Source organism: Tursiops truncatus, chromosome 13, assembly GCF_011762595.2.
Source record: "Tursiops truncatus isolate mTurTru1 chromosome 13, mTurTru1.mat.Y, whole genome shotgun sequence".
NCBI classification, from domain to species: Eukaryota; Metazoa; Chordata; class Mammalia; order Artiodactyla; family Delphinidae; genus Tursiops; species Tursiops truncatus.
Genome location: NC_047046.1, coordinates 23,498,701 through 23,524,039, shown reverse-complemented (window position 1 = coordinate 23,524,039; position 25,339 = coordinate 23,498,701). Strand labels below are relative to the sequence as shown.

At 56.0% G+C, this 25,339-nt stretch overlaps 3 protein-coding genes across 8 annotated transcripts; 2 read left to right on the top strand and 1 right to left on the bottom strand.

The window, feature by feature from the left end:
- PLA2G3 (phospholipase A2 group III) lies at positions 1-9,639 on the top strand. 6 transcript variants are annotated; one of them, XR_012325259.1, is made up of 9 exons: positions 2-646; positions 1,668-1,800; positions 2,055-2,189; positions 2,484-2,791; positions 3,416-3,545; positions 3,654-3,770; positions 4,402-4,964; positions 5,451-7,847; positions 7,945-9,639. XR_012325259.1 is itself a non-coding variant. In XM_033837223.2 (7 exons), exons 1-7 carry the CDS (start codon positions 133-135, stop codon positions 4,613-4,615), a joined length of 1,551 nt encoding a protein of 516 aa, XP_033693114.1. In that variant the 5' UTR covers positions 2-132; the 3' UTR covers positions 4,616-5,394. The 6 variants fall into 6 exon arrangements, 1 of the variants encoding a protein (XP_033693114.1); XR_012325261.1 differs by having other exon boundaries at positions 5,451-8,154; positions 9,179-9,639; XR_012325260.1 differs by having other exon boundaries at positions 5,451-8,154; positions 8,439-9,639.
- INPP5J (inositol polyphosphate-5-phosphatase J) lies at positions 5,880-16,112 on the bottom strand. Its single transcript, XM_033837222.1, has 13 exons — positions 15,477-16,112; positions 12,744-13,831; positions 12,279-12,392; positions 12,049-12,157; positions 11,721-11,837; positions 11,212-11,387; positions 10,703-10,814; positions 10,453-10,562; positions 10,132-10,315; positions 7,305-7,442; positions 7,079-7,156; positions 6,848-6,952; positions 5,880-6,649 (listed from the first exon to the last, which is right to left on the bottom strand). The coding sequence occupies exons 1-13, from the start codon at positions 15,579-15,581 to the stop codon at positions 6,143-6,145; spliced, it is 2,943 nt and encodes a 980-aa protein (XP_033693113.1). The 5' UTR covers positions 15,582-16,112; the 3' UTR covers positions 5,880-6,142.
- Positions 16,113-22,544: 6,432 nt separating this feature from the next.
- Positions 22,545-25,215, top strand: SELENOM (selenoprotein M). Its single transcript, XM_019950122.3, has 5 exons — positions 22,545-22,881; positions 24,073-24,108; positions 24,314-24,348; positions 24,710-24,788; positions 24,872-25,215. The coding sequence occupies exons 1-5, from the start codon at positions 22,762-22,764 to the stop codon at positions 25,028-25,030; spliced, it is 429 nt and encodes a 142-aa protein (XP_019805681.1). The 5' UTR covers positions 22,545-22,761; the 3' UTR covers positions 25,031-25,215.
- The last annotated feature ends 124 nt before the right edge of the window (positions 25,216-25,339 follow it).

The following is a 25,339-nucleotide window of genomic DNA, read 5'->3' as shown; positions in this document are numbered from 1 at the left end:
AGCTCCATTCATTGGCCCCGCAGCACCGGGTCGGCTGGGCTCGCTTCCGCTCAGCTACAGAGCTGCTGCCTCGTGGGCCCACCAGGGTAGGATTCCCGGGGGCTTTGTCTGACTGGGCTGGGCCAGGGCGGAATGGGGGTTCTGGTGGTGCTCTTGGGGGTGCTGAACTTCCTGGGGGAAGCTCTGGGGGGCTCCCCTGCCCTCCACTTGCACAGCACCTCCTGCCACTTGGCCAGACCCATCTCTGGCAGCCCTTTGGGGTTCCTTAGCTTCTTGGGCAAGGATGCCCAGGGACTAGCCCTGTTCCATGCCCACTGGGATGGGCACGGGAGGCTGCAGGTGTGCAGCCGGCAGGATGAGCCAGAGCTCACTACAGCCTTCAGTACCCTCTGTGCTGGTGAGATCACCCGGGACTCCTTCATCCACACCCCTGGACCTGAGCTGCAGAGAGCCCTGGCCACCCTTAAGCGTCAGTGGGAGGCCTGCAGAGGGCCTGCCGAGAGTCCAGCAGAGACCAGGGAGAAGCGAGCAGCAGGGCAGAGTGGAGCGCCTGGCATGGGGAACCAGCGGGTGAAGAGAGGCTGGACCATGCCTGGCACACTGTGGTGTGGAGTTGGGGATTCTGCCGGGAACACCTCGGAGCTGGGTGAGCCATCGGTGTGTGAACAGGGGGGCTGGTGCGGGGGGAAATGCAGCCTTTAGCCCTGGTACCCACTCTCCCAGGCTGTGTGTCCTGAGGAAGTGACTTAACCACTCTGACCCTCAATTTCCTTATCTGTAAAATGGGGTGACCATAAATCTCATCATGGGATGCTTGAATGTGGTTATAGATGGGAAAGGTCCTACTCACACCTGGGAGGCTTCATTAATTACCATCTGAGGAAGGAGGCTGGCTGGGGTGGATCCAGGGTCGGCTGAGCCAAAAAAACATTACCCGAGAGGAGGTTTTATGGGCACAGGGTGCCCAGTGGAGGGGACGCCGAGTGGGAGGGGAGGCCTGGGTTCAAATCCCAGCTCAGCCCTTCCGAGCTGAACGAGTCACCTCCCCTCTCTGAATCTGTTTCCTCACCTGTACAATAAATGTGACACCTCCTTCCCAGGGCTGCTGTGTGCTTGGGTGTGGGAAGTGCCAGGCATTTGGGAGATGCTCAGTAAAGGGCATCATTGCTCAGGTGGTGAAAAACATGCATGGCTTTTTTGCACTCTCGGTACAGCTGTCAGTGCATACACGTGGAGGGCTGGGAGGAGGACTTGGCACTTGAGTTGGAGCAGGCTGGCATCCTGACAATGCCTCATTGTGCCAGCGAGATTGCACCCTGCTGTTTACCATTCCATTCCACACACATTCATAACTTTGGAGTTTCACTTGTGGTGTGAGCCCGAGAACTCTGGAGGCAGACACCAGTTCACCTGAGGAAGATATTTCCGTGGGCAAGGGTTCCTGGGTGGGCTGCCTGGCACTTGGAATTGCCCAACAGAGGCTGTACCTGGGTGTTCTCTTCAAGCTTTGGAACTGTGAGTCCCACAGGGAGAGGCCTGAGGCAACCCAGGTCATCTGTATCAGGGCTGGGATGAGAATGAGGTCTCTGCTCCCAACACCACGCGGGCATAGCCGGCATGTGGTGCCCACGACCCTGCTGAGCTGGTGCCCCCTCCGCTCCCTGCAGGGGTCTTCCAGGGCCCCGATCTCTGCTGCCAGGAACACGACCGCTGCCCACAGACTGTCTCACCCTTCCAGTACAACTATGGCATCCGAAACTACCGACTCCACACCATCTCCCACTGCAACTGTGATGCCAGGTTGGTGGTGGGCAGGGAGGGCTGGGAACTTGGGGTGGGATTATCCACTGGGATTACCTGGTGCAGAGTCTGGGATTCCAGAGAATCCTAAAGGATCAGCCAGCCGGAGTCCACTGTGCAGTGGGAAAGCTGAGGCCTAACAGGAGAGGGAACACTTGGACCCCAAATCACCTGGCTGGTAGTGACCAGGTGGTCTGGGAGAGGAGCCAGTAGCTCTCTGTGGTCCAGGGACCTGAGTGCTGGCTCTGGGACAGGTTCCAGCAGTGCCTGCATAACCAGCGGGACTCCATCTCTGACATCGTGGGCGTGGCCTTCTTCAACGTGCTGGCGATCCCCTGTTTTGTCCTGGAGGACCAGGAGGCCTGTGTGGAGTGGTACTGGTGGGGCGGGTATGTGGCTGCCCCTTTCGAGCCCCTTCCCAGCCAGTGGGGAGCTCTGGCTCCAAACCTGGGAGGGAAGCCTTTCTGTATGTCTGTCCTCCAGGGAATGATGCCTCGTCCTCCCTGTCTTCTCCTCAGGGTTGGGCCCAGGATGCAGATGCTCCCTGGGTGCCCTGCAGGACCCAGTGGGATGTGGGGTGAGGGGTGGGACTGGCAGAGCCCTGATCTCCATGGAGATGAACCTGGGGACTTCTGGGAGGGGGGATTCTGGGTTACCAATTGCCACCATGTGCTACCTCCCAGGTGTAGAACATATGGCTCTGTATCCCTCGCCCGTCTCCAGCCCAGGACCTTCTACAATGCCTCCTGGAGCTCCCTTGCCATTCCCCTGACTCCCAGTCCTCAGAACCCAGCACCCAGCAAGCCTCGGTGGATTCAGCACCCTCAGAAGTGGCCAGCACAGCAGAAAGAGTCCGAGTACCCCAGCCAAGCCAATGCCACAGCCCTCCAGGCCCCTGTGGCCTCCCCTGGGCCTGATGTGGCCTCCATAGTCCAGCTGGAGGTCACTGATTCAGGCCTCCAGGGACTATGGCGTGGCCTAAAACCTCAAGGTGAGCTCAGAACCTAACCTTGGGGGCTCCTGTTGTAAGGAGGTGTCCCTGACTCTGTTCAGGGTGGGGGGCCCCTGTGTTGCTTCCTTTCCTGCTCTGAGCTCCTTCTGGGGTCTCCCAACTTCTCTCGTGCTACAGCCAGAGGGATTTTTGTAAGCTCCAAACTTGTCCATGGCACTCCTCGCTGAGGCCCCACCATGATGTCCCAACACCCAGGGGTTGTCGAGTCTGGTCCTGCAGATCCTACTGCCCGGTCGAAACTCCAGTTCCACAAACTTCATTTGGTTCTTCTAAAGCCACTTGCTCTCTCCCACTGCTGGGCCTTTGCACATGCTCTTCTTGCTGCCTGGAGAATTCTCCCTGACTCTTCCCCTCTTCCAGCCTCAGCTTAGGAGCCTCTGCCTCCAGGAAACCTTTTCTGACCACTCTCGACTCTCTGGGCTTCCCCATAGCAGCACTGCTGTGTGTGTGTGTGTGCACGTGCACGCGTCTCCTATGTGTGAGGCACTCTGAAGGCACAAAGGGCATGAGATCGAGGGACACTGTATGTGTGGGACAGAGCATGTGTGCCGGATGGCAGTGGGCATCAGACAGGGCTCCTCTCACCACCACACCTGCCCCCAGGTGCCCGCCAGGCCTGCCGCGGCTTCCGCCGCCTGGACCAGTGTGAGCATCAGATCGGGCCCCAGAAGACCAAGTTCCAGCTGTTCAACGATGCCCGTGAACCCCTCTTCCACTGCAACTGCACGCGCCGGTGAGGCCTGCTTGGACCCTTGGGGGTGGGCTGCCTGTTGCCAGGCACTGGGAAGGGACACCTGGCTGATGAGGCCCTGCCCCAGCCTGAGTCTGCCTCTGTCCTCAGTCTGGCACGCTTCCTGAGGCTCCACAGCCCACCTGTGGGTGCCAACATACTTTGGGAGCTGCTGGGCATGACCTGCTTCAAACTGGCCCCTCCACTGGACTGTGCTGAGGGCAAAGGGTAAGTGACATCAGGGCCAGGAGGGATGGGGGACTTCCCAAGGGGTGGGTTGCCTCTGCTCCCTTTGTGCACCTGGGCTGAGAGGGTGATGGAGGGGGTCAGGGGACCTCTGAGCTCCACTGTCATCATCCCTGGGTTCGGCTCTGCAGTTGGCCCATGTAGGTTGCATCTCAACTCTGTCATTTACTTCCTATGTGACCTTGCAAGCTGAATAACCTCTCCACACCTGTTTCCTTACCTATAAAATGGAGGTAGAAGCCAAGGAAGTGGCGTGTGTGACGTACATAGGCCAAGGCCTGCAGGACACATAGTGAAACACCTGCTTAACTCTTACTCCATAATCCACAATTTCATTTCAATTCTGATTCTCAAAGCTAACTCTGTTACTTTTCCTATTTCACAGGTAGGGAAACTGAGGCCCAGACTGACCCAGGTTTCTGCAGCCAGCTAGTGGCAGAACCTGGGCCTCTGGGTGCCAACCCAGGTTTATCCTGCCCCCTGCTAGGTGTAACAGCCCTCCACCCTCCCAGCCCCAGCCCTGCTCCTCTCTGGGCCTTGGTCACCCTCTCTGCAGAGTAGGGTGGGATTCTTGGCAGTTATGACCACCTGCCCCACTTTTCTCTCCTCACAGCTGTTCCAAAGACCCCAGGGCCATCAAGGTGTCAGCTCGGCACCTGCGGCAACTTCAGCAGAGGCAACTCCAGCTCCAGGGGACAGGCACAGACAACAGGCAGGCATGGACTTCAGAGCACCCAAAGGTCCCCATGTCATTCTATGACCGGTGTCTGCAGCTGACCCAGGGAGCCAGAGGACCTGAAGGACAGCAGAAATCCTGGAACCAGTGACCTCAGTTCCAGCTCTCCTGGGCACAAGACTGGACCTCGTTCCTGGCTTTGCTAGGCCCTGGGGGTCTCAGCTTCCCCTCCACGTGTTAGACTGAAGCATGGACGGGCTCTTGTGGATAGCCAGAGGGCTGCATGGGTAGGGTGGGGGGGCCAAGACCCAAATGCTGGACCACGTCTCCTGCTGCGCTGGGTGATCTTGGGCTGGTGACACAACCCCTCTGTGCTTGGATGTGGTATTCAGGAGGCTCATTCTGCTGCCCCAGGCTTGGGCCTTCCCAGAGAAATTAACATCCAGATGGGAATGGGGAGAAGGTAACATTGCAGCAGCCCCAGGAGGTACCAGGAGGAGGTACATATATGTCTATGTTGCAAAATTAATGCATGTCTCAAGAACTTGCCCAGGGAAGCCCCAGCGTCTGCCTGCTGAGGTCTAGGGCAGCAGGTGGGGAATGAGGGATGTCACAGAAGTGCCTGTGTCTGAATCCAGGGTGGCGGAAGCTAGAAAGGAGCTTCCCAACTCACCTCCCCAGGGGACCCCTTCTCTTAACAGCTCCTATGCTCTTCCTGGCCCAGCCCTGGCCCATTCTTTCTGCCCTAGACCTAAATTCAGATCTCCCCCGTGCCCTTAAGCAAGAGACCTCCTTCATTCTGAGCCTTAGTTTCCTCGTCTGAAAAAGGGGAGTGTAAACAGGACCTACCTCACAGGGTTGTTGAGGATTAAGCGAACCAACACGGACAGCACTCAGCACCTAGTAAATGTTCCCTCCCTCCAGCATACAGCCAAACTGTGCTTAGGCGTCTGATTTTTTTTTTTTTTTTTTTTTGCGGTACGCAGGCCTCTCACTGTTGTGGCCTCTCCCATTGTGGAGCACAGGCTCCGGACGCGCAGGCTCAGCGGCCATGGCTCACGGGCCCAGCCGCTCCACGGCATGTGGGATCTTCCCGGACCAGGGCACGAACCCATGTCCTCTGCATCGGCAGGCGGACTCTCAACCACTGAGCCACCAGGGAAGCCCTAGGCATCTGATTTTTAAAGGTTCACATAACCTCTTGGAGGTCTCAGTTTGCTCACCTGTGAAATGGAGCTAAGAACTACACTGAACTCAACACCACAACTTGTGGTGCAGCTTAAAGGACATGGCATGTGTAATGTATACAGCTGGTGCCTGGTAACTGTCAGATCTGTCATCCTCTCATCTCTTTAGTCCCTTCCTCTGACTGCCCCCAACCCTAGACTGCTAACAAGTTAGGAAGAAGTCAGGAGTGAGGCTGGAGAATTTAATTCCTAATTGATGATCTCTAGGTTTGCTCCCCCATCCCAGATGGCGGCTGGGATAGGGGTTTGCTGACTGTCACAGTTGAGGTGCCAGGACCAAGTCTGGGGGACCCCAGTTGGCCACCCCTGGCCAGAACAGAGTGGCAGGTGCACATAAAGCTGGAGCAGCAGCAGGAGGGAGGCAGGTGGGTTTGCAGAAGATTGGGGCAGAGCCCCAGGGGGCCACCTGGGCCTGCCTGCCCACCTCACCCTCAGGGCCCCAGGCCCCCTTCCTCCAGGCCCTGCTGACCCTGGGGGCTGGGAGACAGGCTGTCGGGGGCCGGGGCCTCCCGATTGGGTCCCCAGGAGCTGCCACCACCGGGGTCTACGGTCTCTAGGCGCAAGGCAGGCAGCAACCCCAGGCTTTGAGGCACAGATGGTGGGAAGGCCCAGGACCCAGGCAGCCCAGGGGGCCCCTCCTCACTGTTGCCCCGGCTGCCACCATCACTGCCCCCGTTGGGGGCTACCCGAGGCAGGCGGCGGCTCTGGGGCGAGGGGCTTCGGCTGGTGCCACGGCGTTCACAGGACGAGGGCTGCAGGGCAAGGCTGGGGAAGCGGGCCAGACCTGGGCTTCGGCTACGGTGCCGCTTGGACTTGCCAGGGCTTGGGCTGCGGGACTTGGATGCAAGCAGCTCCAGGGTGCTGTCATCCTCACCCTCCGAGCTGGCACCCGAGCTGTCTGTGCTGCTGCTGGCCAGCTCCGAGGTAGGCAGTGAGATCTGGGGGGAAGGCTGGTCACTGGGGTGCCCCTCTCCCCAACCGGCCACTGAGGCCTCTGGGAACCACTCCTGCCCTCCCCCTTGGCAGACCCAGGAAGGCCAGGATACTTGTAGGAGGTCACAGAACAGAATGTAGAAGCTGTAGAGGCCTTTGAGTACTCCTTTGGCGCCCCTGACCCTGCAGCCTGGCCTACTTACCTGGAAGGGCTCAGTGACCCCGATAAGGATGCTGTGGGTGTGGCTATAATAGCCCAGGATGAAGTCTCCGTGACCCTTGGGCAGTGACTCCTCACTGAATGTCACCTGGTGGGCCAGGGGGTTTAGGTCCAGGTTGGGGTGAGGGAGGCAGCCTCAGGACCCTTCAAGGTAAATCCTGAGCCCCCAAGGGCAATGGGGACTTCCTCCCACTCTCTCCCTCTCCTTAAGTACCTGGTAGATGTTCCCATCCACATCCTCATGTTTGGCCCAGACATAAGCCACGTAGTCCTTGCAGTGGCGGAAACCCACCTGGGGCGAGAGCAATCAGGGTCGTGACCCCTAAGGTCTGACCCCAGCAGCCTTAAACTCTGGGGAAGCCAGGGACCCCACATGGGTCCCTGGCTGCCCCTTCAGGCCCTTCCTTCCCCGATGTACCGACCACCCCTGCCCGTCTCACCCGGTACAAGCCGATCCAGTCCCAGGAGCTGCGGGCGAACACCGTCTCTATGCGGTACCTCACCACAGCCTGCTCCGGCCGCACCCACTCGTCCGCCACATCCAGCCGCACAAGCGGCACTTCGTCTCTGAAGGCAAACTGCCCAGGGGCAGGGGGCAACATCAGGGGAGACCCTCTAGTATTCTATGCACCTAGAGTCCTTGGGCCTGCGTCGGCACAAATTGGCTGAGATGAAGGGCCTTTGAAGCCACTGCACAGGCTGGGAAACTGAGGAAGAACAGGTCTAGGATGAATGCCAGGTTTCCTGCCTCCCAGCTCAGGGCTCTTTTTGTCCTTAGCCTCCTTAGGGAGTGAGTGAGAACACAGCTTTGAAGCTTAGTAGACTGTGGGTTTGGCCCTGGCTCCGCCATTGTTAGGCAGTGTGACCCAAAGTTAATTTCTTTTCTTTTCTTTTTTTTTTTTTTTGCGGTATGCGGGCCAGACCGGGGCACGAACCCGTGTCCCCTGCATCGGCAGGCGGACTCTCAAGCACTGCGCCACCAGGCAAGCCCCCAAAGTTAATTTCTTGACCTCTCTGAATGGAAGGGCTCCTGTCCTTAAACTCTGATGATCTTATTTAACTCTTGGGGTTGCTCTGCAGATTCAATGAGATACCATATAAAGCATCCTATAAACTTCTCAGTATACAGTAGGTGCTCAATGAATGACTTGCCTATAAGCTAACAAAGGAGTCCCATGATGCACTGGATATTCTGGAGTAAAGTGAACACCCATGAGTAGGCAAGAAGAGCTCTGGGTAGATGGCTGGAGACCGTCCAGGCTCTGCTACTAACCTGCTTCATGACCTCAGGTAAGCCCCTCATCAGGCTAATAAGTAAGACTCAGTTTCCCCACCTGTATTAAGGAACCACTATTAACCTTGTTTGTCATCAGTCCATGGAGACAAAAGAATCTTCTCTTCCCAGGGTCACCCCAGGCTGAGCAGGGGTTCACCATGTGGATGGGGTTGCTGGGGTGGCAGGTGGCCAGGGTACTGGCTTCACCTCTGTCCCTCAGGGAAAGACTCGGTGGTGCCAGCCTCAGGCTTTGTCTGCTCCCCTGTTTATCTGGTTTCAACTTTCTCTCCCTCCTCAGCTTCTAAGCCAAGCTGCTCCAGAAGAAACCAGCATATCCTCTCCCTGCCTGTGGGTTCCTAACAACAGGTCTGGCCAGGTTGCGCTCTTGGAAATACCCTTTAGGGCCTTGTGGGGTCAAAACTCCTGCTGAGCCCTGTGCTGTGTTGCTTTGGATAAGAGATTTAAGTTCTCTGAGCCTCTGTTTCTCTCATCAGTAAAACTGGGAGGAGAATTTAGACATCCTCAGGGCTTACCACAGTATTCAAAGGGATGACATACATGAAGTAGGCTACACAGGCTCTGGCATATAGTAGGTGCTCAACAGGTAATGTTTTACAAGAGACAGGGTTCTAGATAAGGAGGGAAGGATAGGGCACCCAAAAGGAGTGGTTCTCAAGGTGAGGTCCCTGATTGGGGGTTAAACCTCACACCCAAGGCTTTTACCAAATGTCATGGGAGGCCAGACACGGGCAGATTTCCATTCCCAGCTGAGGACATTGGCCACTGTCCCTCTGACTGACCATATGACAAAGTTAGCAGGGAAAACATTCTCTGGTCTGCTGGGCTCCCTCATCAGATCAAGAGAATCGGAGAGCCCAGGGTTGAGTTTCAGGACTGGAAATTGGGCTCCACCCCACTCTGCTCCTGAGCCTGTGTGCAACTTGGGGCGCATGCCTACCCCACTAACAGAAAGTTGGACTACATGGTCTCTAAGATCCAGTTCTGACATTCTCGGATTTCCCCTTTTTCCTTTGGCAGCTAGGAACCCCAATCCTAAACACAGGGGCTTCCTGGTGGTGCAGTGGTTAAGAATCCACTTGCCAATGCAGGGGACACGGGTTTGAGCCCTGGTGTGGGAAGATCCCACATGCCATGGAGCAACCAAGTCCATGCGCCACAACTACTGAAGTCTGCATGCCTAGAGCCTGAGCTCCGCAACAAGAGAAGCCACTGCAATAAGAAATCCGCACACCACAATGAAGAGTAGCCCCCGCTTGCCGCAACTAGAGAAAGCCTGCGCGCAGCAAGAAGACCCAACGCAACCAAAAATAAATACATAAATCAATAAAAATTTATAATTAAAAAAATCCTAAACACAATGCAAATTTTATAGTAATTATATAGGGTTTAGCTTTGTATTTTTTTGTATCTCTACTCCCCCTCCCCATCACATATGGTAAGATGGTAAAAAAATAATAAATGAATGTGAATGAATGCTACATGGGATTTGAGTAAATATTTTCGTGGCTGGTCTTATTATATATGTGAATTTTAACATAAGTTGCCCTAGCCTTTCTCAGAAAAGGGGAAATAGAGATTAGTGGAAAAGGTATACCCTTTGAAATCAGACTAGCCAGGGTGCAAATCCTAACCTTCCCTTTAGTAGCCATGTGACCCGGGGCAAGGGGTGCTGTGTCTCTGGGCCTCAGAATTTTCACCTGAAAATGGAGATCATAGGACTTCCCCGGTGGTCCAGTGGTTAAGACTCTGAGCTCCCAATGCAGGGGGCATGGGTTCGATCCCTGGTCCGGGAACTAAGATCGCACATACCGCATGGCATCGCACATAAATAATGGAGATCATAATCCCACTCCCAGTCTGCTGTGACAAGTGGATGCTGCTGAGGGCAGGTCTAAGGGGTTACCGGTGGGCAGTGGGTTGCTGAGCTGGGCCTGGGGATGTCATGCGGGGAGGATGAGGCCAGGACTCACGTGCAGGACGAACTGGGCAGCCACGGGCTTGTGGTCGCTGACAGTGTATTCCATGTGGCTGTGGTAGCTGTGCTGGGTCACCTGGAGCCGGTGGCTCTCCCGTCCTGAGGGGCTGGGACCTCCACCTGGAGCCTTGACCTTCCACAGGATACGGTCTGTCCAGGCTGGCTTCCGCTTCTTGGCACTGCGGTGGGCAAGGGTAGGCTGAGTATCAGGGGTTGGGGGGTCAAGGCACCTCTGCCTCCTGTCTCTCTTTCCTGTCTCCCTTATCCAGAAGACCTCAGCCCACATCCCCACCTCTCATCCCAGTTCTGAGCTCACCTGGTATCATATTTGTTAGTACCCACGTCAAACTTGAAGGTGGGCGCAAAGTTGAGGGGCCCCTCCTGGAAGCCCCTCAGGATGGGCCAGGTGTTCTTGGCCATGTTGAGCTGTGAGGGTCCAGAAGCACAGAATTGGACAAGAGCTTGGGCAGGGCAGGTGAGGGCAAGGACCATAGCCTAGGGTACAGGTGGTCCTAGGGCATGTTCTGTGTGCTTGGGGTTTTGGGGTCCAGGCTGGGATTCCCCACCTGGTCTTTCTCCCAGAGCTGGTGGAGCTGCTCGCTGTCGATGGCAAATTTGACGAAGTGCAGGTCGTAGCTCTCGATGCGGAAGTTCAGGTCCCCGAACCAGAACACGAGGCTGTTCGGAGGTGGGGGTCAGCGGGGTCCATGGGGGTGAAGAGCCCAGCCCAGATCCTTCTCTGCCCCCATCCAACCCGACAGCTGCTCCTAGTGATGACGCAGAGGGTGGGTGGGTTGCTGCAGGGCCGCCAGCCCACCACGGAGCCGCAGGGGGTGTAGACCTAGAAGTTAGGTTCCGACCCCTAGCAAGGCCTTGCCCCTCAGCAAAGCTCCACCCTGCAGGCTCCACCTCCCCATCAAACTTACCAGCTTTCTTGTTCCTAGCTATAGTGTGGGTGGTCTCCACCCCCATAGGCCCCGCCTCTCCCCACTAGGCGCACAGGTCTCGCCCCTGAGTCCCACCCCTCCTTCACTAGCCCCGCCCAAGCCCCATTAGGTCCCGCCCCGGCCCATACTCGTGATCCAAGATGCCTTGAGCTCCAGGCCCCTGGAACTGCTGGAGGCTGAGGATGGTCTGGAAGTTGTCCTTGCGCTGCTCCGCTTTGTCCATGTGGGCCGGCAGGTGGCAGTTCAGGAAACACAGCATGTGCCCGAAGGCGGCCAGTCGCACACTCACTCCACCCTTGTTGCCCTTGGGAAACAAGGTTGGGTGGGTTATGGGCGGGGCCTAGGCTAGGAGGTGAGGCCCGCGGGGCTTAGGGTGGGCGGGGTCAGCGGGTGAGGCCCAGGACCCGTGGAGGTGTGGAGAGGGGTGGGTTCTAGGGAAAGGAGTGGAACAATAGGAGGGGCGGGGACAGAAAGGGGCGGGGTCTAGAAAACGAGGGGTGGGGGTGGGTGGGGAGAGGCAGGCCTCAGAGTAAGGGGTGTAGCTTGGGGAGGGGATATTGCCAGTACGCGGGGGTCCGGGGACTAATCTACGAATCCCTTAGGGCCCTGTACCCTCCCAGGCCGCTTCCACGCTCACCCAATAGCCACCCAGGCCAGTGCGCGTGCAATCAGTCTGCACATCCCTCAGGAAGGGCAGGTGGTAGTACTTGGCGAACAGCAGCAGGATGACGCCCTGCATCCGCACAGTACTCACCTGCAGCAGAGGCGTGAGGAGGCTGAGAGGCAGGACACAACTCCCCCGCCCCCGCCCTCGCCTTTTCCGGTTCTTAAAGGTCTGCTCTTCCATCTTCCCATTTCATGGACCCGGCCACCGAGGCCCAGCGGGCCCCACGGTGAATCAAGGCAGAGCTAGGGCCGAGTAATCCAGGGGTCTCCACCTGCCCGGGGGTTGAGGGAGGAGTTACCAGCACGAAGTTGAAGGGCCCCAGTGCGTCCATGAAGAGCTCGCTCCACTGGTCGGTGAAGAGCGCGTCCTTGAGCCGCTTGTTGATCATAGAGTTCACTTCCTGCAACCTGTGGGGGACTGTGAGGCGGCCTTCGGATTGGGGGGGGCGCCCTAGAAACCCCTCCCGTGGGAGAGGGTCTGGGAGGCAGGAGGGGCTCAGGAGGGAGTCTACTCGCCCTGTCCCCTCACCCTATGGCGATCATGTCTGCCCTGTCACTGTCATCGCTGCTGCCCAGGTGAAGGAGGGATGTGACATCATCGGGGGGCATGGCGGTGCCCACGTTCCATGTGACCACAGTGATCCTGGGGAGGTGGGGGTACAGAAGGGGTTACTACTGGGGACCACTCTCTTACCCTCAACCTCCCTCCCACAGGGCTTTTTCTGGGGAAATAAGCTTGAGTATAAGCCCTCAGAAGGACCCACAGTGGGCCCAGGGTCCCTTCCACCAGACTTCCAAGGGAGATCAACTGAGGCGGGGTAGGCAAGTCCCTTAGGAGAGGATGCTGTCTTCCGAGGGCCCCAGAGTGGGCCTAACACCCACAGGGAATCTTCCTCAGGGAGGTCAGCTGGGGTGGAGTAGGGTAAGCCACCCTAGAAGGATGGCTAGTCTTAGAGTTCAAGCCCCAGCAATGTCTTGGGAGAGGGCCCCTCACCAGAAGCCAGGGTCGCTCTTGCAGGTGGGCTGAGCTGACCAAGAGGAGGATGACGAGGTGGATGTAGAAGAGGAGGTGGTAAGAGGGGCTGGGGTTTCTCTGGGCTGAAGGTTGGGGCTCAGATGCCCACCAGGCCCGGCACCCTGGGTGCCAGGCCTGGGGAGGGCCATCTCAGGAGCTGGGGGGACACACGGGGAGCGGTTTGGGGAGCGGCTGGGGGAGCGGCTGGGAGATCGGGGTGGCTTGGGCAGAGGTGGGGGCAAAGTCTGGGCTAAGGGGGCCCCTGGCCGGAAGGTGGGATAGAGAAGTCCGGGGGAGCGAGTGCCAGGCTCTGGAGGACCCTGGCCCACATCCAGGGGCAGAGTCTGTGGTGTCCGGGACAGGACAGGATCCTCAGGGCTGCTGCGGGGGGCCTCAGGCCGGGCTCTGAAGGAGGGGGAGATCCGAGGGTCTGGGGGGGCTTGAATCAAGGATGGGGAGCCCACAGGACCAGATGTCTGAGTGGGGGGCTGGAGATGCCCTTCTGAAGGGGAGAGAGGTCTAGGGGCTGGGGCATCCCTCTGTTTAGCTGGTGTCCATCCCACAGAGGCCAGGGCTGATGTCATGGATGCTGGAGTCAGGGCCTGTTCCTGAGAGGGTGACAGAACTGGACTGGGCACTGGGGAAGAGCTGGAGGGGGGCTGTGGGGGCTGTTTCTCAGATGCCACGGCCAGGCTCAGGCCTGAAGCAGCCAGGGCTGGCTTGGGTCCCATGGAGGCAGGTGGCACCTGCTTCTGGTCCCTGGACAGTGGAGCCAGCCTGGGCCCCAGGGTAGCTGGAGGAGGCTTCGGCCCAGCCGAGGCAGACACCACCAAATGGCCCACAGGTGTTGGAGCCAGTCTGGAGCTGCGATGGGCAGGAGCTGTCTTCTGCTCTCCAGGGGTAGACATTGGAGCCAGGATGGGTCGGGGAGACGCCAGAGCCAGGCTTGGCCCCTTTGAGGAAGATGGCATTGCTGCTGGTGGCCCCACAGGTGTCAGAGCCAACCTTGGTTCCGAGCATACTGGTGCTGCATTCTCCTTTGCTGAGAGCTGAAAACGTGAGTCCATCTTGGATAGGACAAGTCAGAGACTCAGAGTCAACCCTAACCAGGCCTCCACTTCCATATAGACCCCAGCAGACTCTGTCTAGCTAAGAAAGGCACATCTTTCTGAGGAAGTTCTTCCTAATTTCTCACCTCAATCCATTCTGCTGTGAATCAGCTTCTCTTTTGGAGGAAACAGGACATGGAAACCTATCCCCTCCCTCACCTGTGACACCTCTTTCATAGATGGGAAAACTAAGACCCCCAACTCAAAGGAGGCAGAGTGTGAGCCTGGACCTGAGGGCTCTCCTTGCCTTCCTGGCTGGCACCCACTCCCTGGCCACCCTGGAGTGTTGGGTGGCTGGAGTCAGCTTCCCTGAGCACCGCCCACCCCTGCAGTCCCTGCTGCTCCCCTAGCCAAGGGCTACTGATCTGACCCCCCCAGATCTTCCCACTCAGGACACCCTGGGGCCAGCCTGTTAAACACCACCCCCTTTCCTCCACAGTACACAGGAACCCTCAGGTTCCCCCCGCCACGTCCCAATTCCTTGGTCACAGCCCTCTCTGTCCTCGTCACCCATTCCTAGAGCTCCGTGCAGGAACAAGAGCCTGGGTTGGGACTGGCCATGTTGATTCCCAGCCCAGCTCTGTGTGACCTGAGGCAAGCACTTCCCTGCCCAGGGCCTCAGTTTCCCTGTCTTAAAATGAAGGACCCTGGTGAAGGATCCCTGGCCACACCTGATCCTGGGAAGCCTAGGTCTCATATCCTCTGCATGTATGAGCCAAAATTTGCTAGGCTTCCATTTGAGCTCCATGGAATAGTCATTCCTCCCAAGTGTGATTCTAACACCCAGAGCAAGTCCAGGATTCTGTTGATCCTGGCGCCGCACCACTGTGCACAAGTTGTACCCTCTTACCGTTGTCACCCCACCTGTGAGGACAGGCAAGCAGGTATCCTATTTATGTCCAGCAGGTGGAGTGGGGGGTGTGGGGCCCTGCAAGGACCTCCTCTTCCTTTCCCATCTGTCCCTGTCTGATGCCCCTGTCTCCAGAAGTCAGGATAAAGTGTCCCTTGCCAGGGAGGGTAGACGAAGGTTTACACTCACCCTGGGGTGGCCCCATCCCTGCCTCCAGAGATGCAGTTCTGTCTTTATCCCGTGTCCTGCTTGGTTCAGAGAATCTGAAACTCTGCCTCCACCTCTGTCCCCAAACTCAGATCTTTGAGGCTTGCATTTTGGGCATCCTCCTTGGTTCCTAGTGTCCCACTCCAAACCCCCACCCCAAACACACACCGCCTCCAGCACTAACAACTTAGACATCCCAGATGTCACAGTTTCAGTCTTCAGGGACAAGCCTCCTCATTTTGCATTAGCTCAGAAAGGACAAGCAACTTGCCCAAGGTCACATAGCAAAGCTGGAGCACAGCTGGGTCCCCTGATACCTGGTCCAGGGCTTTCCCAGTAGGTCCTGGAGACAGCTAACTCCATCTCTCTCTGAGTGTCCCATCACTACCCCCTCAGCCCCTAGGGTACCCTGTTTGCCCAGTCCCTGCTTGGTGGGCAGAGGAGAGTGCCAGCCCCTCAGCTGGGGCACCAGGGTGCCTGCAGTATGTGGGGGGGGGGGTGGGATTAAGGATCAGGAATGGGGGAACTAGGATTTAGGGGTCTTACCTTGGAGGGTGCCCCAGTTTGGGAAATCCCATGGGGCATGGGCAGGGGGCCCAGGCCAGCCTGGGTCCCCGGCCTCCCGCTGCCACTGATGCCCTGGCCCTCCATGTCTGCAGCCCCCAGCAGCCTGGGTTCCCTTGGGCTCCAGCTCCTCTGCTAGCTCCCGGGAACCAGTGATGTCATCAGCCGTTTCAACCTGCTGAGAATTTAAAGACACAGGCACCAACTTCCCAACATAGAGCTGGCCAGGGCAAGGTGGCCTACCCCCTGGGGACTGGCTGCTGAGCCTGGAATGGTCATGGTGGGGGAGGAATCAGGGGGAGTGGGTCCATTGGCCTGGCACAGGTCCCAGCTGGCAGCATAGTGGAAGCTGTCTTTCTGTTCCCACCCTCCAGCCAGTAGGCCTGGCCAGCCCTTGCTCAAGGGAGGGGCATTGACACACCTGAGGGTAAGGTAGCTCAGAGGTCAGCCCCCTCTCCAGGGCTTCAGAGACACCTGAGTCCCTGCTCTGATCCTGTGACCTTCTTGACTCCCTGCCAGCTCAGGGCTTGCCTTGGCCCCCACCCTTGCCCCATTTTCAGGCCTTGGTGCCCGCCCCTCGCCTGGCTCTATCCTTCCCATCCCAGAGCCAGACACTCAGGCTCCAGCAACTGGAGTCTTTCCCATCTCAACCTCAGCACTGGCCCCTCCTCTTCTGCAGACACCTTGAGCCTGCCCTTGGATGTCCTCACAGCCAGGCCCAGCCCAGCTCCTCTCAGCTTTCCTCCTCCAAGACTCACTGGGTGTGGCTTGGGAGAGGGACTTGCTCAAGGTCACCTGGTGAGCTGGGGAGGTCCCCTGAGCCTCAGTGACCCAGGAACCACAAGAGTCAATTGGGATGTCTGGGGGAAGGGAACTGGGGTGGAGAAAGGCCCAGCAGTGGGGGAACAGACTGGCAGGAGGGTCAAAAACAGGTCTGGGAACTTCTTTGGCCAGGACCCAGCATAGGGCCTGGTCTCCAACAGACCTAGGGAAGTGTTTGTTGAATGAATCAATCAATCAGTGAGAAGAATGAATGAGTGACAGGTTCAGATACGGCCGGAGATAGCTGTGGGCTCTGCTTCTGCCTCTTCCCCACTCTCACTCTTATCTGCTAATCAGTCCCTGAAACCCTGATTCCTCCAGAGCTGCTTGATTGCTTACAGAGGAATGATCTCACTCAGTTTAGGCAGAAAATGATCAGAGTTTTGTGCCCAGAGCTCCCTGCTGATCAACAGTCACCTCTGTATCCTCATGGACCGGTGTGGTCACCTGCATGAAAGTCACGTGGACAGATACCTCATTCCCTCTCCTGGATGGGCTTCCCACCTCTGCTAGTCTCTGAGTCTAGTCTGTGTTTCTGGGCTAGCACCTCTATGAGGCTGGAATTTGCAGGGGCAGAGACCCAGGCCATATTAGGGTCCTGGGGTAGAAATGTGGTAATGGTGGAAGTGATGACGTTGGTGATGGGGGAGGTAACGACAGTGGTGATCGAAGGGGTGGAGATGATAATGTATGTAATTATGATAATGGAAGTGAGGACTGACAGTGCTGGTGGTGGTGGTGAGGTGACAGTGCTGGCAAAGTGGAGGTGATAGTGGTGGGACGGATGTGATAGAAGAGGTAGTGGAGGTAATGGTGATGGCAATAGTAGAGATGATAACAAAGGTTGGTGATGGTGGAGGTGCTAGAATGAAGAGATGGGGGTTATAGTAACAGTGGAGGAGGGATGGGGGCAGACGAGGTGGTGGGGGTGTTATGTTAACGGAAGAAGAGGTGGTGGTGGAGTTGGAGGTGAAGATGCGGGTGGTGGTGAGGGAGGAAGTGAGCGTGAACAGGGTGGTGGTGCTCAGGCCACCAGATGTGGGAGGAAATTTTGAACTTACCCTGCCTAGCCCTCTGACTCCTATTTTACAGATGGGAAAACTGAGGCCCCCAAGAGTACTTGGCTTCTGTTGCAATCCTGGAAGTGATGGGAGACAGATCCAGGTCCCTGGAACCAGTCCTAGGGCTCAACCATCCGGGCTGAGACAGGGGCATCAATGTCCTTGAGAAACCAGGCAAATGTCATGCAAATAAGTATTCAAAGGGCTCCTCTGCCCCAGTGGGGCAGCCAGGATCTCCACCATGTCCCCTCCCTGAGTTCAGATCCTTCAGGGGACTTTGTTTCTGTCTCTGCCACTGATTTACTTGGAGAGTCACTCAGATTCCTGGTCTGTGTAAGGCAGATAAAAACAGTAGATACCTCCAAGATTGCAGTAAGAATTCAACAAGATAATACATCTGAAGAGTTTAGCACAGAGCCTGGCACAAGCAAGCTCTCAGTAAGGGCAGCTTCCCTGGAGTTACCACCATCACCACCACCACCACCACCACAATCATCATCATCATCATCATCATCCCCATCATCATCATCTATTCCAACCTGCCCATTTGGAGGATGCTGAAACTGAGGCCCAGCATAGTTGCATTCCTGGGTCGGGGGGAAGGAAAAGGGGCTCTGAGACCCAGACATGGCTTGCTAGGGGAAGGGGGCAGGGGGCGGACCTTGGCTGAGAAGAGAACAGGGTAAGAGCTATATTTGAGCTCCTGGTGTGATGACTAACGAGGTTGATAACAGGCTCTGGGGCTCAGGGTGGCAGGCTGGGGGCAGCTGCCAGGGAGAACCACCCCCCTGGAGGTGGCTGTCTCCGGAGACACCTCCTGGCTCCCTCCCTTCCCTCGCTCCTGGGGGTAGGGGGTGGTGTACTGAGGCAGAGAGTACATCTTTTCCTGCCCCACCCTAGAAATCTTAGTGCTACCCTCCAGGCTGTTCGGGTCAGGGATAGGAAAGGAGGTGGTTGATGGATTATCTCAGTTACTCTCCACAGTAACCCTGTGATGTTGGTAATAAGATCCCCATTTGACAGAGGAAGAAACTGAGGCCTAGGGATTACACAGCCAGCAGGGGACAGAGCATGGGGTTCCCAGGGAGATGGTGGATAATTCTCCCCCACAGAGGTTCCTGTTGAACCTATTCTTTGAAGGAGAATCTGTATTGCCAAACTGAAAAGAGAAGAAACACCCCGGGAAGCAGAGGGAGCAGCAGGTGCAAAGGTATGGAGTATGAAATGTTCCGGCTGTGAAAGGATGCAAACTCTGGACACGTGCCCTCATGGCCCTTTGGCTCAGAGTAAATCCCCCAGAAGTAGGGAAGGGAGAGAGAGACGTGCTTCTTCCTCTTTCCTTTTCCTCTTCCTCGATCCACCTCCCAGGGGCACCTGAGGATGGTAATGGTACAGAAGGGTCTGTCCTCTTCGTTTTGCTCGCTGGTCACCTGTGAGGGAGGTCACACTGTGGCCACTAGTTGAGAAATGTTTTGAGACATAGAGGCTGCTACAGGGTAGTGTGGGAAGGTGGAAGAGGTAAGCATCAAGGAGGGCTTCCTGGAGGAGAAAGTATACAGGACCTGGAGGAGCATTTTTCCTCCCAAGGCTTCACTCCAGAGTTCCTTATTGGTACCAACTGCCACATGTTATATCACTCTCCCCTCGTTCTCACCTCTGGGGCAGGTGTCATCCTCACCTCCCATTCTGCTCCTCAGGAATGGGTTCAAGGAGGAGGAGTGACTTTCCCAAGGTCACACAGCTGGGGCCTGAGCTCAAACATCCTTCCTTCCTCTCCTCAGCTTCCCCTCCTCCCAGGCAGGCTGGCACCCGCTGTCAGCTGCTCTGAAGTGAATGGCTATTTTTATTCTGGTTTGAGGGGATGTCGGGCAGCAGAGCCATGTAGGTTAGAAGGCTCTAGGACAACTGGCTTCAGCAGGCAAAGAGAGGTTTACTGCAGGGACAGAAGCTTGCCTGGGGGCTCTCCTTTCTTGCATGCTGACCTGCCCTTGGTGCCCAGGTCTCCAGAAACTTCTATATTGGAGCTCAGAACAGAGCACAGAGCCAGACTAAACCCTAGCCCTGAGTCCAGATCCAGCTTGAGCCTTAATCTTGGTGTTAACTGAGCCCCGATCCCACACTAAGACTGAGCCTCTACCCCAGCTCTAGATTGAGCCTTGGTTCTGGTCAAGTACTGAGCCTGATCCAAGCCTGACCTAGCCTGATTCCAACTGGAGACCTCAATTCTGGACCCAGATCGAGCGCTGATCCTAGCTTAAGACTGAGCCACAGTCACAGACTGAACTTTAACCCTGGTTTGGACTAACCCTTGATTTTAGACTGAGCCCCAAGCCCAGGTCTAGACTGAGATCCAAGTCTGGTCATTAACTGAACCTGGTGGCAGACTGAGCCCTGATCTTGGTCACAGACTAAGCCCTGAATCTAATCATTGACTGAACTCTGGTCTCAAACTGAGCTCTGACCCTGGGTCACACAACTCTGGTCACATACTAGTCCCTGACCTCAGACTGTGCACTGAATCTGGTCAAAGGCTGAGCCCTGAACATAGTCACAGATGGAGACCAAATCCCAGTCACTGACTGAGCCCTGACTCCAGCCCCAGACTCAGTTCTGAACCTGGGCATAGGCTAAGGACTGACCCTGACCTTGTCTGAGCCTGGTTTTATCACAGACTAAACCCCAAACCCAGCCCCACCTGAGCAGGGCTGCTGGCCTAGATTACAAACTGCCCCATAAAGGCATGGATTATGAGCAGAGATCTGTTCTGGGAGATCCTGGGCCTCCCATGACTGCTGATGCCGGAATGTTCCTGGTACTGTTGTGGCCAGTCACTACCATCAGTTCCACTAGCTGGCTAGTCGACACTCAGCAGCCCAGGCTATGGCCCCTCCAGGACACAGAGTCCAGGTTAATGCAATGAGGGTGGTTTGGTGGCACCTGTCCAGTGAACAGTGTGGGCCCATGGGGTGCTGAGGTTTGGCTCTGTCAGCAGAAAAGCCATGGGCTCCACGGGGCCTCTGGATTCAGCCAATCTGAGGCCCTTGCTGGGGTGTGGGGTGGGGTAGAGGGAACCCATGGCATATGACCCATTCTTTTTGTTAACAAATATTACTCTTTGTGTTTAGGTAACACATGTTTATTATAGAAAACACAGAAAAATATTGTAAAGGAGAAAAAAATTCACCTATAATTTCATCTACCAAGAGATGACCATTTTGACTTCTTGGGTTGTTTCCTTTAGATTATGGTTTTTGGTGAAGGCGTATGTATTTATATACACATATTTTATAAAATCCATTGGCTACTCTGTTGCCGCCATACATCCATTGCAGCTCATATCCTTGACAATCTTCAGGAATGGGTCCCAACTGGTTAAGCCAGGGAGCATTTGCATTTCCCCAGACACTTGATTAGATCATGGATGGACCTAGTGAGATATAAGGAGACTTTTGCTGGGGGTTTTGGGAAAGAAAGCTTGTTTTCTCTCCTGAGAAGTTTACCAAAAAAAAAAAAAAAAAAAGATTTCCCCTTGGTTAGATATGAATGAAGAAGTCTGTGGTGGTACTGGTTACTACCGGCAGCCATCTTGACACCATGAAGGTAATTGGGCTAATGATAAGCTGATGTTATAGAAGCAGAATGGAAAGAGATCAGGTCTTGGTGACTTTACCAACCAGATCAAACCTCACCTGAAGCCCTCCCTGCCTGGACTATTTTGTTATTTGAGCTAACAGATTCCTTTCATTGTTTAAGCCAGTTAAACTTGAGGTTTCTCTGACTTGCAGCCCAGAGCATCGCAACTCCCAGCTGATATTACTGTTTCATAGCTTTTTAAAAAAATTTAATACCATAACTATGAACATTCTCCATGTCATTCAACAGTATGCTGCATCATTTTAAACAATTGCTTGGTTCTCTACCCTAAGGAGGTATCACCATTTATTTAACTCATCCCCTGCTGTGACATGCTTCTGTCTTCTCTCCAGTTTTTCACTATGGTAAACAGTGTCTTGATAAACATCTTGACCTAACAATTGATTCCCTCTCTGAAGATTACTTTGGGTCAAATTCTGAGAAGTGGAATACTGGGTAGAAGAAATATTTTTAGGGTTTTGATTTACTGTGTCAAATTGCCTTTCAGAAAGCTTGGATGAATTCCCACTTCCACTGCAGTAAATAGAGTGTTAGACATAGCCTGTCATTTCAATAATCTGGATAGAACCAATTATATTTACTGTGTCCTCATGCATTTATAGAGAATGGATATTAAATAACAGCCCTAAGTCTATTATTATTATATCTTCACAATCAAGTCAGTGAATGGGAGGTAGCAGGGTATGAACAAAGGGCAGAACTGACTTTTCCATTAGGCTCAGTGTCTAGGGCCCATCATACTTTTAGGGGTCCACAAAAATATTTTAATTTTAACTTCCTTTAAAATCGGAAGAAAAAAATGAATAAGTAATCATGAATCCAGCCTGGATTACATTCATTTTATTAAATCAAAGCAGTTGTAAAATCCAATTTTTAATATATGTTTTTTAATAAAGGAAGGGGCCCAGGAAGGCAAAACTGGTCATAATGCAGCCTTGGTTTGATGTTGAGGAGGATTCTGAGTCCCAGGCTAGATTCGGTGGGAAAGAGCATTGTGATCAATGTGCTGTGTCTGCCTTAGGCTTGAAGAGAGGAAGTAGCATGCTGATCTAGTTATCTTTGTCTTGGTGAGATGAACACAGGCATGTTTTAGGTTCAAATCCCAGATCCACAACTTGATTGTTTTACCTTTCTGAGTCTGTTACCTAACTTGTAAAACGGAGTTCATGGGGCCATTCTGAGGTACTGTGCCAGGTACTGTTCTAAAGAGCTTTCTAATGTGTATTAACCCTTTTATCCTCCCAGCACTGACGTAATATTCCCATCGCCACACGTGTGCTCAGGAAATTGAAATCCAGATCGGAATTTCATCCAGAGAAATAAAAAACACAAAAAAGGATTCCCCAGGCCTCAGTTTCCCCATCTTCAAATCGGGTGTCTGACCCAGAAACTCGCGTGTCCGTCCGCATCCCGCCCGCGTCCCCTGCCGGCATGAGGGGGCACTGCCTGGCCGCATCCTGTCGGAGCGTCCATGCTCTCTGTCAGCAGAGGGAGGGTGGACACTCTCGGGGCTGGGAAAGTAAAGGGCTGAGGGCCAGAGAGGAGCCCAAACCCCGCCGGGAGAGCGCGGCGGCCCCCACGCAGGCCCTGGGCGGAGACCGAGAGCTGGGGGCGTGGTCCCTAGCGGGGTGGGACCTCAAGCAGGGACCTGGCCAGCTCGCGGGCCCAGACGTGGCGCAGTGGCCGGACGGTTCACCTCTAGCTTGCGGATCATCTTCGGCCGGGTTTCAATGCGCCTCCCGCTGCTTTCGCCGCCTCTGCTGCTGCTCCTCGCGGCAGTCGCGGCCGCCACCACCGCCTTCCGGCCCGACTGGAACCGTCTACACGGCCTGGCCCGAGGCCGGGTAGAGGTGAGTGCGGCGGCCCCCAGGCTAGGCACCACCGACCCCTAACCCCGTGGCCCCTTGGCTTTGGAATCACCGCCCGTTCTGACCCAGGACCCTCCTGACTCCCATGTCCCCCTCGGCACCAGGACTGTCCCTCCCACTCCCCAGCCCCAGAACGCCCCAGCACCCACCGTGGAAGCCCGAGACCACCGATCTTGAGGCCTGGAAATCTGAAACCCTCCCCAGTTCCCCATCCGGCCAGACATTGGGCCCCAGACACATTGGCCCTGTCCCCTAACTTCTTCCGGCCTATGACTTTCCCAAATCTGTCCTCTGGAGTCCAACCTCCCATCCCCCCATCACTTCTCTTTTTCCTGGAATTCCTCCCCACCCCAGTTCCGGTTGGTCTCACTCCCTTTGCCTGGGAGACAGGAGACTTTCTGGGAGCCCCCTGCCACCTGGCTGGGAACTGCCTTACCACTTTTACTCCTCAGCAATCCCCCCACCCTCCCCTGCCATGAAATGCCCCACCAAAGTCCCTGTGTAACTTGGATCATCACAGACCCTCTCTGGGCCTTGGTTTTCTGCCTGAAAAAAGCTAGGGGGGTGGCGAGGGCGGGGAGGAGGGAGGACTAGAATGGTAATTCTGGGGTCTGGACTCCCCTTCAGGGAGTACAGGGAGGGGCCCTCCCAGCCTCCTTTGTTGGGGAAGCAACCAGATGGTCTGTAGGGCTAGGCTGCAGGTGGCAGGGAGAGCCAGCTCTGCACCGGATGAGGTAGGGACCAGATGGTAGGTGTCTCTAATAGGGCCTCTCAGGGAAGTTCTGAGCTGTTTCCTTCTGGTCTGCCTCCACCCTGAGGTTCTAGGGGCCAAAGACCAGGTCCAGGTCTCTATGGCCTGAGGGGGTAGGGTGATCATTTCTCTTGGGCATTGGGCATGGGTCAAGAGTCAGTAAGTTGTGCAGGCAAGAGCCCCAAGGCTGGTAAGTTTCCTTTGGGTTTCTGGTCTTGCTCCTCTTTTCCTCTGGTGTGGGTGGGCCTCGGCTTTCCCATCTGTACAGAGTTCCTCCTTCTACCCACAAGGGGCCTCCACTTCCACATCTTAGGAACTGCTGTTCCAGGGAGTAATTCACAGCTCAATCCAATGCCCAGCTGGGGAATGAGGGTGAGGGTAGATGTGTTACTCCTGACCTATGCCATTTTGTTCCCCTCCAGACATGTGGGGGATGACAGCTTAATCGCCTGAAGGAGGTGAGTTTGAAGGAAGGGATCCCCAGTTCTGTCCCCCCTGAGCCTCTTTGGGGGTGGGCAACATGGTCCCAATGACCGGGTGGGGAAGGTTCCCTGGGCTGGGAGTCAGGAGCCTACACCTTGCTTGCTGTGTGACCTCACTGGGCTTCAGTTTCCTGTTGGTACCTGGAGATGGTTGGGGTCTGATGTTCTGGTTCCTCCCCAGGTGAAGGCCTTCGTCACCCAGGACATCCCACTCTAGTATCCTCCTTCTGTTCTTGGGGAGGGAGAAAGGGGAGGGTACCTGCAAGAATCTCCTTCCACTTAACTTCACAGATAGGGATGACAAATGGTCTTCAACTAACAAGTGGGATTGATTGATAGTGGCTGCCCAGCGAATTCTGAGGTGGTCTTGGATTGGCAAGAGAAATTGACTAGTGATGACTGCCACAGACACCGGCACAGAGAGGAGACCCCCTTACTTCTTCGAACCCTAATTTCCTCACGTGTAAATGGGTATCCCTGCCCTGCTTGGGCAGACGAGGTAGTGTTCACATCGGCAAGTCCCCAGGAGACCCCACCTGCCTCCGCCCACCACTACCCACCTTAACACCATCTCCAGCCACAACCTGGTAATGAAACACCTCCCGGGGGCCGACCCGGAGCTCGTGCTGCTGGGCCAACGCTTTGAGGAACTGGAGGTGAGGCCTGGGGAGGTGGACAGTGGGGAGGAGGGGCGAGAGGCGGGGCCCGGCGCGCTGACCCCGCCCCTCTTCTGCTTCAGCGAATCCCACTCAGCGACATGACTCGCGAGGAGATCAACGCGCTGGTGCAGGAGCTCGGCTTCTACCGCAAGGCGTCGCCCGACGAGGCTGTGCCCCCAGAGTACCTGCGGGCGCCCGCTAGGCCCGCCGAAGGCGCTCCTGACCGCGCTGACCTGTAGGTCTGGGGACGCGGCACCACCCTGCCTGAGCCCTGGGGACAGAATGAAGCGCTCAGCGGCCCGGGAGCACCACCCTCGCTGAGGGCCGACGCCCAGTCCCCGAGCCAGCAGGGATGGAGTTGCGGGGGTCCCTCCTAACCCTCTTTCTTCCCTTCCCAGCTCCACTAAATCCCCTTCCGCCTTCAGCGAGACTCGACTCCTTCTTTGATGCGGGCGGGTGAGGAATAAGAGCTCCCCGAATACCCATAGGAGACCGCGCATCCCCAGCTGCCTGGCTGCCAGAGTGGGGACGTGGGCACACCTTACCCA